Source organism: Oncorhynchus tshawytscha, linkage group LG24 (genome assembly GCF_018296145.1).
Source record: "Oncorhynchus tshawytscha isolate Ot180627B linkage group LG24, Otsh_v2.0, whole genome shotgun sequence".
NCBI classification, from domain to species: Eukaryota; Metazoa; Chordata; class Actinopteri; order Salmoniformes; family Salmonidae; genus Oncorhynchus; species Oncorhynchus tshawytscha.
Window position 1 is genome coordinate 30,659,487 of NC_056452.1, and position 11,763 is coordinate 30,671,249.

Genomic DNA, 11,763 nt, shown 5'->3' on the forward strand with positions numbered 1-11,763 from the left:
ACAGGGATAGAGAGGACTGAAAGTAGGTGAAATGTAAGGAGAGTCGAGGGAAGGAGGGATAGAGAGGGAGGGAAGGAGGGATAGAGGGGGAGGGAAGGAGGGATAGAGAGGGAGGGAAGGAGGGATAGAGAGGGAGGGAAGGAGGGATAGAGAGGGAGGGAAGGAGGGATAGAGAGGGAGGGAAGGAGGGATAGAGAGGGAGGGAAGGAGGGATAGAGAGGGAGGGAAGGAGGGATAGAGAGGGAGGGAAGGAGGGATAGAGATGGAGGGAAGGAGGGATAGAGAGGGAGGGAAGGAGGGATAGAGAGGTAGGGAAGGAGGGATAGAGAGGGAGGGAGGGAAGTGACAAATGGCGTAAACTATTTTTAAAAAGTGGTGTAATTTGAGCCTTAGACAGACAATATAAAGGGGGTGGGGGTGAAAGAATGACCCTCCCTCCCCCTCTCTTGCCTCCGTCTCTAATTCCATCTCTCCGATATCTAATTTCTTTGAAGCTGGATAGACTACTGTGTTACTGTGTTACCTCTCCTTCCTGTGGTTAGTCAGGCCACACATCTGAGTAGGGTGTCTGAGATTAGTCAGGCCACACATCTGAGTAAGGTGTCTGAGATTAGTCAGGCCACACATCTGAGTAAGGTGTCTGAGATTAGTCAGGCCACACATCTGAGTAAGGTGTCTGAGATTAGTCAGGCCACACATCTGAGTAAGGTGTCTGAGATTAGTCAGGCCACACATCTGAGTAGGGTGTCTGAGATTAATCAGGCTACAGAGCTGAGTAGGGTGTCTGAGGTTAGTCAGGCCACAGAGCTGAGTAAAGTGTCTGAGATTAATCAGGCTACAGAGCTGAGTAGGGTGTCTGAGGGTTAATCAGGCTACAGAGCTGAGTAGGTGTCTGAGATTAGGTTAGTCAGGCTACGGAGCTGAGTAGGGTGTCTGAGATTAGTCAGGCTACAGAGCTGAGTAGGGTGTCTGAGGTTAATCAGGCTACGGAGCTGAGTAGGGTGTCTGAGGTTAATCAGGCTACAGAGCTGAGTAGGGTGTCTGAGATTAGGTTAGTCAGGCTACGGAGCTGAGTAGGGTGTCTGAGATTAGGTTAGTCAGGCTACAGAGCTGAGTAGGGTGTCTGAGATTAGGTTAGTCAGGCTACAGAGCTGAGTAGGGTGTCTGAGATTAGGTTAGTCACGCTACAGAGCTGAGTAGGGTGTCTGAGATTAGGTTAGTCAGGCTACGGAGCTGAGTAGGGTGTCTGAGATTAGGTTAGTCAGGCTACAGAGCTGAGTAGGGTGTCTGAGATTAGGTTAGTCAGGCTACAGAACTGAGTAGGGTGTCTGAGATTAGGTTAGTCATGCTACAGAGCTGAGTAGGGTGTCTGAGATTAATCAGGCTACAGAGCTGATTAGGGTGTCTGAGATTAGTCAGGCTACAGAGCTGAGTAGGGTGTCTGAGATTAGTCAGGCTACAGAGCTGAGTAGGGTGTCTGAGATTAGTCAGGCTACAGAGCTGAGTAGGGTGTCTGAGATTAGTCAGGGTACAGAGCTGAGTAGGGTGTCTGAGATTAGTCAGGCTACAGAGCTGAGTAGGGTGTCTGAGATTAGATTAGTCAGGCTACACAGAGACAGACAATCTTTTTCCCCATTGTGTTATGTTACAGCCTTATTCTAAAATGGATTAAATACATTTTTGTCCTCATCAAACTACACACTGTACCCCATAATGACATCACAATACCCCATAATGACATCACAATACCCCACACAGTGAAAAAAGGTTCAGATATTTTCGGTGCTTTGTTTATTTTTTAAAAGACAGAAATACACTATTTGCATACTTATTCAGACCTTTTGCTTTGAGACTCAACATTAAGCTCAGGTGCATCCTGTTTCCATAAATCATCGTTGAGATGTTTCTACAATTTGACTGGAATCGACCTGCTGTCAATCCAACATCATTTGGAAAGGCACACACCTGTCTAATTTGGAAAGGCACACACCTGTCTATATAAAAGGTCCCACAGTTGACAGCGCATGGCAGAGCAAAAACCAAACCATGAGGACGAAGGAATTGTCCGTAGAGCTCCAAGACAGGATTGTGTCGAGGCACAAATCTTTGTATGGGTACCAAAACAATTCTGCTCCATTGAGGGTGCCCAAGAACACAGTGGCCTCCATCATTCTTAAATGGAAGAAGTTTGGAACCACCTAGACTTTTCATAGAGCTGGTCGCCCGGCCAAACTGAGGACAGAAGGGCCTTGGTCAGGGAGGTGAACAAGAACCCAATGGTCACTCTGACAGAGTTCCAGAGTTCCTCTGTGGAGATGGGAGAACCTTGCAGAAGAACAACCATCTCTGCAGCCACTCCAGACCTTTATGGTATTGTGGCCAGACGGAAGCCACTCCTCAGTGAAATGCACATGACAGCCCGCTTGGAGTTTGCCAAAAGGCACCTAAAGGACTCTCAGACCATGAGAAACAAGATTCTCTGGTCTGACGAAACCAAGATGTAACTTTTTGGCCTGAATGTCAAGTAAGGAGGAAACCAGACACCATCCCTACGGTGAAGAATGGTGGTGGCGGCATCGTACTGTGGGGATGTTTTTCAGCAGCAGGAAATGGGAGACTAGTCAGGATCGAGGGAAAGATCAACGGAGCAAAGAACAAAGAGATATTTAATGAAAACCTGCTCCAGAGCGCTCAGGACCTCAGACTGGACCTCAACAGGACATCAACCCTAAGCACACAGCCAACACAATGCAGAAGAGGCTTCGGGACAAGTCTCTGAATATCCTTGAGTGGCCCAGTCTAAGCCCGGACTTTAAACATATCTACCATCTCTGAAGACGCTTGCCCGTCCAACCTGACAGAGCTTGAATGAATCGGCAGAGAAGAATGGGAGAAACTCCCCAAATAAAGATGTGCCAAGCTTGTAGCGTCATACCCAACAAAGTACTGAGTAAAGGTCTGAATACTTATTTTAAATCCTCTTAATAATAAGGATCGTATCCATTTTTCAATTTTTGCCTAAAATGACATATCCAAATTTAACTGAATGCAGCTCAGGACCTGAAGCAAGGATATGCATATTATTGATACCATTTGAAAGGAAACACTTTGAAGTTTGTGGAAATGTGAAATTAATGTAGCAGAATATAACACAATAGATCTGGTAAAATATAATACAAACAAATGCATGCATTTTATTTTTATTTATTTTTTAAATGATTATCTTTGAAATACAAGAGAAAGGCCATACTTTCAGATAGGAGTCTAGGTGTAATTTAGATGTTGGCAGTGTGTGTGTGCAAAGTTTCAGAGTGATCCAGTGAAGAATTACATCACAGCACAATATTTTGTATCAAGTCTGCCAGGAGTTTGTCCAATGTGCCAAATTGGTCAATTGATACATTTTCAATTACGTAACTATAGAGAACAAAAATGGTAATGAACAATACATGTTTACACACTCTCAGGAATGATATAAACATAAACATAATCGATCATTAAACTATACATGAACTTTCACACTTAAATGGGCTTGGTGGGTGTGTAGCCAGACAGCAGTGGGGTAAAACTGTAGACACCAGTTTCTACAAAACTTTGCTACATTTTATTTCTGGGACCCCCAGGATGAGGAGGATGGACCCCCAGGATGACAAATCAGAGCCAGATTACTGAATGTAAGTACATTATTTACCTTCAGAGGTGAATGTATCAAACCAGTTGCTGTGATAGAAGTGTTTTGTTGTTGTGCACTCTCCTCAAACAATAGCCTGGTATTTCTTTCACTGTAATAGCTACTGTAAATTGGCCACTGCAGTTAGATTAACATTAATTTAAGATTTCTGCCCATGTAAGACATGTCTATGTCTAGGAAAGTTGGCTGTTTACAACGTCATTCTAGTCACATTAGCGAACATTAGCAACTACCGTCACGGTTTACGGATACCCGTCCCGTAGAGGTTGATGTGATTGTTTTTTTTTTCATATTTATTTTATACATTTCCAAAACAGTTATGCAAATCTGTTCATGCTTTGTCATTATGGGGTATTGTGTGTAGATGAATGGGGGGTGGGGGGTGTAATGTCTCCTGTCTAGCTACCAAGGGATTTACTCTGGCTCTTCTAGACAAACAGACTGAAATTTTTAAAAATGAAAATGTCTAGGCCAGCTAAATAAATGGTTAGGATTAGGGTTAGGCCTGCAAAAGAAAGGAATATGTTTAGGGTTAGGCCAGCTAAAAAAAGGGAAACCAGAGCCAGAGTAAGAGGGTGACGCAGAGCATTATGGGATATATTATGCTCTGTTTCTCAAGGGGCTTGTGCTGTGTTTCTGTGGAGATATCCTGTCTGGTTCTCATGTCTGTGGAGAGGCCTTAGAGTTTCACCTACGACCCCAACCTGCAAAATGTGGGGTGAGGGTTGAGACGGAGGGGAAGGGGAAGGGGGAGGGTGGAGCAGAGAAGGTGGGGTCGAGAGGCAGGGAGGAAGGGGTTGAATGGTGGAGTTTACTGGGCAGACTTAAACCCTTAGAAAATAAATTGCTATCTAGAACCTCATTTTTCAAGTGTTCTACTCCAATAGCCAGCACCTCGCATAATTAGGTGTGTTTATTTCTCCTAATCTTGGTTGTCCTGCAGTGCAGTCCGGTGTGCTATGGTTAGATGTCAGGGGTTAGGACTAACTTGTCTTGGCTGTGCTGCCTGTCTCTTGAGGTGAACCAGGGAGGTTTAAGGTTAACACTGTAACAAACAGGTTAAACAGGCATGTACCTTGACTTGGCTGTCCTGAAGTGCTTTCTGTAGATGGGCTACTTGTCGATTGAGGTGCACCAGAGAGATTTCTTCTTTAAACACCTGACAGTTCAGCTTCATCTTATCCAGAAGACGAACCTCTGATCGCCTGTAAGGTAAAGATTACATAAACTCAGCAAAAAAAGAAACATCCTCTCAACTGTATTTATTTTCAGCAAACTTAACATGTGTAAATATTTGAATGAACATATGATTCAACAACTGAGAAATAAACTGAATAAGTTCCACAGACATGTGACTAACAGAAATGTAATAATGTGTCCCTGAACAAAGGGGGAGGTCAAAATCAAAAGTAACAGTCAGTATCTGGTGTGGCCACCAGCTGCATTAAGTACTGCAGTGCATCTCCTCCTCATGGACTGCACCAGATTTGCCAGATCTTGCTGTGAGATGTTACCCCACTCTTCCACCAAGGCACCTGCAAGTTCCTGGACATTTCTGGGGGGAATGGCCCTAGTCCTCACCCTCCGATCCAACAGGTCCCAGACCTGCTCAATGGGATTGAGATCCGGGCTCTTCGCTGGCAATGGCAGAACACTGACATCCCTTTCTTGCAGGAAATCATGCACAGAACGAGTAGTATGGCTGTTGGCATTGTCATGCTGGAGGGTCATGTCAGGATGAGCCTGCAGGAAAGGTACCTTCGCTGTAATGGACAGCGTTGAGATTGCCTGCAATGACAACAAGCTCAGTCCGATGATGCTCTGACACACCGCCCCAGACCATGACGGACCCTCCACCTCCAAATCGATCCTGCTCCAGAGTACAGTCCTCGGTGTATTTCTCATTCCTTCGAAGATAAATGTGAATCCGACCATCACCCCTGGTGAGTCAAAACTGCGACTCGTCAGTGAAGAGCACTTTTTGCCAGTCCTGTCTGGTCCAGCAACGGTGGGTTTGTGTCCATAGGCGACGTTGTTGCCGGTGATGTCTGGTGAGGACCTGCCTTCCAACAGGCCTACAAGCCCTCAGTCCAGCCTCTCTCAGCCTATTGCGGACAGTCTGAGCACTGATGGAGGGATTGTGGTTCCTGGTGTAACTCGGGCAGTTGTTGTTGCCATCCTGTACCTGTCCAGCAGGTGTGATGTTCGGATGTACCGATCCTGTGCAGGTGTTGTTACACGTGGTCTGCCACTTTGAGGACTATCAGCTGTCCGTCCTGTCTCCTTGTAGCGCCGTCTTAGGCGTCTCACAGTACGGACAATGCAATTTATTGCCCTGGCCACATCTGCAGTCCTCATTGCTCCTTGCAGCTCCTTGCAGCATGCCTAAGGCACGTTCACACAGATGAGCAGGGACCCGGGGCATCTTTCTTTTGGTGTTTTCAGAGTCAGTAGAAATGCCTCTTTAGTGTCCTAAGTTTTCATAACTGTGACCTTAATTGCCTACCGTCTGTAAGCTGTTAGTGTCTTAATGACCGTTCCTCAGGTGCATGTTCAATAACTGTTAATGGTTCATTGAACAAGCATGAAAAACAGTGTTAAACCCTTTACAATGAAGATCTGTAAAGTTATTTGGATTTTTACCAATCATCTTTGAAAGACAGGGTCCTGAAAAAAGGACGTTTAATTTTTTGCTGAGATTATTATATTCCTTGGGACGGCAGGTAGCCTAGTGGTTAGAGCATTGGACGGCAGGTAGCGTAGTGGTTAGAGCATTGGGCGGCAGGTAGCGTAGTGGTTGGCACGGCAGGCAGCCTAGTGGTTAGAGCATTGGACGGCAGGTAGCGTAGTGGTTAGAGCGTTGGAGTGGCAGGCAGCCTAGTGGTTAGAGCATTGGGCGGCAGGCAGCCTAGTGGGTTAGAGCGTAGTGGTTAGAGCATTGGACGGCAGGTAGCCTAGTGGTTAGAGCATTGGACGGCAGGTAGCGTAGTGGTTAGAGCATTGGACGGCAGGTAGCCTAGTGGTTAGAGCATTGGCGGCAGGCAGCCTAGTGGTTAGAGCATTGGACGGCAGGCAGCCTAGTGGTTAGAGCATTGGACGGCAGGCAGCCTAGTGGTTAGAGCATTGTGGCCAGTAACCGTAGTGGTTAAGCATTGCTGTAGTGGTTGAATTCCCTGAGCTGACAAGGTGGGCCAGTAAAAAAACGTTGTCTTTCCGAGCTGACAAGGGCTGTTCCTAGGCTGTCATTGTAAATACGAATGTGTTCGTAACTGACTTGCCTAATAATACAAAATATATGATGAAGACATACAGTACATGCTTATAACAAGTCATAAGCATCTCTGATCACCTGGATGACACAGTAAAGTAATGTTTACCAGGTAGTTACAGGGAGAAATTAAAAAAATAAAAAATAAAGTAATGTTTACCAGGTACAGTGGCTTGTGAAAATATTCACCCCCTTGGCATTTTCCCCATTTTGTTGCCTTACAACCTGGAATTAAAATGGCATTTTTTTTGGGGGGGGGGGGTGGTGTATCATATGATTTACACAACATGCCTACCACTTCGAAGATGCAAAATAGTTTTTAATGTGAAACAGAGAAGAAATAAGACAAAAAACGTCAACAAGCGAAACTATTTACTCCCCCCCAAAGTCATTACTTTTTAGATGTACTTTTTTGCAGCAATTACAGCTGCAAGTCTCTTGGGGTATGACTCTGTAAGCTTGGCACGTCTAGCCACTGGGATTTTTGCAAAACTACTCCAGCTCCTTCAAGTTGGATGGGTTCCTCTTGTGTACAGCAATCGATAAGTCATACCACAGATACCCTATTGAATTGATGTCTGGGCTTTGACTAGGCCATTCCAAGACATTTAAATGTTTCCCCTTAAACCACTCGAGTGTTGCTTTAGATGTATGCTTAGGGTCATTGTCCTACTGGAAGGTAAACCTCCATCCCAGTCTCAAATCTCTGGAAGACTTAAACAGGTTTCCCTCATTTTGCGCCATCCATCATTCCTTCAATTCTGATCAGTTTCCCAGTCCCTGCCAATGAAAAACACCCCTACAGCATGATGCTGCCACTACCATGCCTCACTGTGGGGATGATGCGCTCGGGGTGATGAGAGGTGTTGGGTTTGCCCCAGACATAATGTTTTCCTTGATGGCCAAAAAGCTACATTTTAGACTCATCTGACCAGAGTACCTTCTTCCATTTGTTTGTTCTCCCACAGGCCTTTTTGGCTTATTTTTTTCTTTAACCTCTCAGGGATCGTTCGGGACATGAGCGTCCCACCTCTCAACAGCCAGTGAAACTGCCTGGCGCCAAATTCAAAACAACAGAAACCCTATAATTAAAATTGCTTAAACATAGAAGTATTTTACACCATTTTAAAGATAAACTTCTCGTTAATCCAACCACAGTGTCCGATTTCAAAAACGCTTTTCAACATAATGTGTCTCGACCTAGGTTGGGCAAAACTAAACATGGCGGTGTTCGCTTTAGCAATCTCACTAGGATAAAGACCTCCTCCATTCCTGTCATTATTGAAAGAGATTGTCACACCTCACATTTCAAAATAGGGCTACTTAATGTTAGATCCCTTACTTCAAAGGCAGTTATAGTCAATGAACTAATCACGGATCATAATCTTGATGTGATTGTCCTGACAGAAACACGGCTTAAGCCTGATGAATTTACTGTGTTAAATGAGGCCTCGCCTCCTGGTAACACTAGCGACCATATCCCCTGCTCATCCTGCCAAGGCGGAGGTGTTCCTAACATTTATGATAAAAAAAATATTTTTTTTTTTAAACGACAACGTTTTCATCTTTTGATCTCCCAGTCTATGCAGCCTACTCAATCACTTTTTATAGCTACTGTTTACAGGCCTCCAGGGCCATATACAGCGTTCCTCACTGAGTTCCCTGAATTCCTATCGGACCTTGTAGTCATGGCAGAAAATATTAATTTTTGGTGACTTTAATATTCACATGGAAAAGTCCACAGACCCACTCGAAAGGGCTTTCGGAGCCATCGTCAAATCAGTGGGTTTTGTCCAACATGTCTCCGGATCTACTCACTGCCACAGTCATACTCTGGACCTAGTTTTGGCCCGTGGAATAAATGTTGTGGATCTTAATGTTTTTCCTCATAATCCTGGACTATCGGACCACCATTTTATTACATTTGCAATCACAACAAATAATCTGCTCAGACCCCAACCAAGGATCATCGAAAGTCATACCATAAATTCTCGTACAACCCAAAGATTCCTAGATGCCCTTCCAGACTCCCTCCGCCTACCCACGGACGTCAGAGTACAAAAATCAGTCAACCACCTAACTGAGGAACTCAATTTAACCTTGCGCAATACCCTAGATGCAGTTGCACCCCTAAAAACATTTGTCATAAGAAACTAGCTCCCTGGTATACAGATAATACCCGAGCCCTGAAGAAAGCTTCCAGAAAATTGGAATGGAAATGGCGCCACACCAAACTGGAAGTCTTCAGACTAGCTTGGAAAGACAGTACCGTGGTGTAACGTAGAGACCTCACTGCTGTATCATGGTGTACCGTAGAGACCTCACTGCTGTACCGTGGTGTACCGTAGAGACCTCACTGCTGTACCGTGGTGTACCGTAGAGACCTCACTGCTGTACCGTGGTGTACCGTAGAGCCCTCACTGCTGCTCCGTGGTGTACCGTAGAGCCCTCACTGCTGCTCCGTGGTGTACCGTAGAGCCCTCACTGCTGCTCCGTGGTGTATCTGCTGCTCTATCATCCTATTTTTCCAACTTAATTGAAGAAAATAAGAACAATCCAAAATACAAAAACACTTTCTGGGTTTTTAAAAATATTTTTTTTTAAACAACTAATTTGTTAAATTTCACTTCACCAATTTAGACTATTTTGTGTATGTCCATTACGTGAAACCAAATAAAATCCATTTAAATAACAGGTTGTAATGCAACAAAATAGGGAAAACGCCAAGGGTGAATACTTTTGCAAGGCATTGTAGTTACAGTGAGAACTAAAGTAAAGGGATGTTTACCAGGTAGTTACAAGGGATACAATCACAGACACAGACACAGGAGGAAATAAGCTTTATGTGAATAACTGCATACCAGTGTATTATTTTCCTTGTAAATTCAGGTGTAAACGGCAGTAGATCTCAGCTCCCTGCTACTGTCTGTTCAACACCATAACTGATGCACCAACACTCTTTGAGAAGGTCACTAGCTGTTCTCATTAACTTGGCTACAATGGGCTAGTAATTCACACTCATTGAGCAGGTGCACAAATTATTTCAAAAGCATCAAGTATGTACGAATGAGTGAGTGCGGTGGTTGATTTGAAAGATGGGTTCTTTCAACAGCTTTCACTTTTTTTTACACCAGAGAAGCTTTTCACGTATTGTGAATGTCACCATTCATTTTTATTTATTTGAACATTTATTTAACTAGGAATAGTCAGTTATGAACGAATTCTTATTTACAATGATGGTCTACCCCGGCCAAACCCTAACCTGGACAATGCTGGGCCAATTGTGCCCCGCCATATGGGACTCCCGATCACATCCGGTTGTGATACAGCATGGAATCGAACCAGGGTCTATAGTTACACCTCTAGCATTGAGGTGCAGTGCCTTAGACTGCTGTGCCACTTGGGAGCCCAAATATGCCTGCTGTGCCACTTGGGAGCCCAAATATGCCTGATACACTTCCATTTCAATGAGTATGGACTCATCCTGAACATTGTGTGAGAATTTTTATTGGTTGGGAACATATGACACCCTGTATGGAGTTTATTTTTTATTTTTGAAGGTTTAGTCCTTAAAGAGACCAACGCTTTAAAAACTAGTTTTAAAAACAAAATCAAAAGTCACAAATGCTTGTCTCAAACATCACTATTAGACCTATTAATATGTTGTCCGTAATTGGGTGGCAGGGAGCTTAGTTAGAGAGGTAAGCCTGAAACCAGAAGTTCGCCAGCTCTATTCCCATCAGTACATATCAGCCCTGTACTACATCTGAGAGACCAATATGACACAACCTAATTGTTGCTGCGATCCAATGCATCTCACATAAAAGTTACATTTTCTTTGGCGCATTGCATTATGGGAACAATATTTTTGTTATGAACATACTCATTCCTGCGAACGGCTGTGTTTCTCATGGACTCTCGGAGGCTCTTTAGACTGTGTCTCTTGTCCCTGAGCAGTCCCAGAGCCAGCCCAAGGCGCTGCTTCAGCTCTGGGGATCTCAGCCCTGACACATCCACCTCCCCATCCATTCTCTTCAGCTCTGAACAGAATGCTACCAGGCCGTGGTGGATCTCCTGAACCTAGGGTGAACATGAGGAATAAACAAGTAGTTAAAGGCCCCTAAATGCTATGCTATTTTATGCTAGCAGTAGGCTACCAGGCCGTGATGGATCTCCTGAACCTAGGGTGAACATTAGGAATAAACAAGTAGTTAAAGGCCCCTAAATGCTATGCTATTTTATGCTAGCAGTAGGCTACCAGGCCGTGGTGGATCTCCTGAACCATGGGGTCAACATGAGGAGTCAACAAAGAAGACGAAGAAGACAATGTTACTGGATGATTAATAATACTCTACTTTATTTCACCTGCAGGATGACGTTCTGTAGAGAGTCCACCTGTTCATTGAGTTCGCGTATCTTTTCCCCTTTACCTGGCTGGCTGACCCCTTGTACCTGGCGGGTTTGATTGACTGGACCGTTGCCAAGGGACCCGTTGAAAGAAGGAGCTGGGGATTGGGGCTTGGCGACACCTTTAGGTTTCTCCTGGTGGGTAAAAAAAAAAGAAGGTAATTAGTTCACAACCCAAAGTCTTTTACACAAGCCACAACAGACTAGCTAGACGTATCTAGTGCCAGACAGAACAGTACAGCAGTAGATCAGTAGCCTCTAGTGCCAAACAGAACAGAACAGCAGTAGAACAGTAGTCTCTAGTGCCAGACAGAACAGTAGTAGATCAGAAGTCTCTAGTGTCAGACAGAACAGCAGTAGATCAGTAGTCTCTAGTGTCAGACAGAACAGCAGTAGA

General features: G+C 44.6%; 1 protein-coding gene across 1 annotated transcript in view; it reads right to left on the minus strand.

The window, feature by feature from the left end:
* The window catches only part of LOC121840728, a 23,721-nt gene extending 12,477 nt beyond the window's left edge, over positions 1-11,244 (minus strand). Inside the window, exons 1-3 of the mRNA XM_042305725.1 lie at positions 11,218-11,244; positions 10,843-11,039; positions 4,767-4,896 (exon numbers count right to left, since the gene is read on the minus strand). Coding sequence (XP_042161659.1) covers positions 4,767-4,896; positions 10,843-11,039; positions 11,218-11,244 — 354 coding nt within the window. The remainder of the gene's footprint in view (positions 1-4,766; positions 4,897-10,842; positions 11,040-11,217) is intronic.
* Between the last annotated feature and the right edge of the window lie 519 nt (positions 11,245-11,763).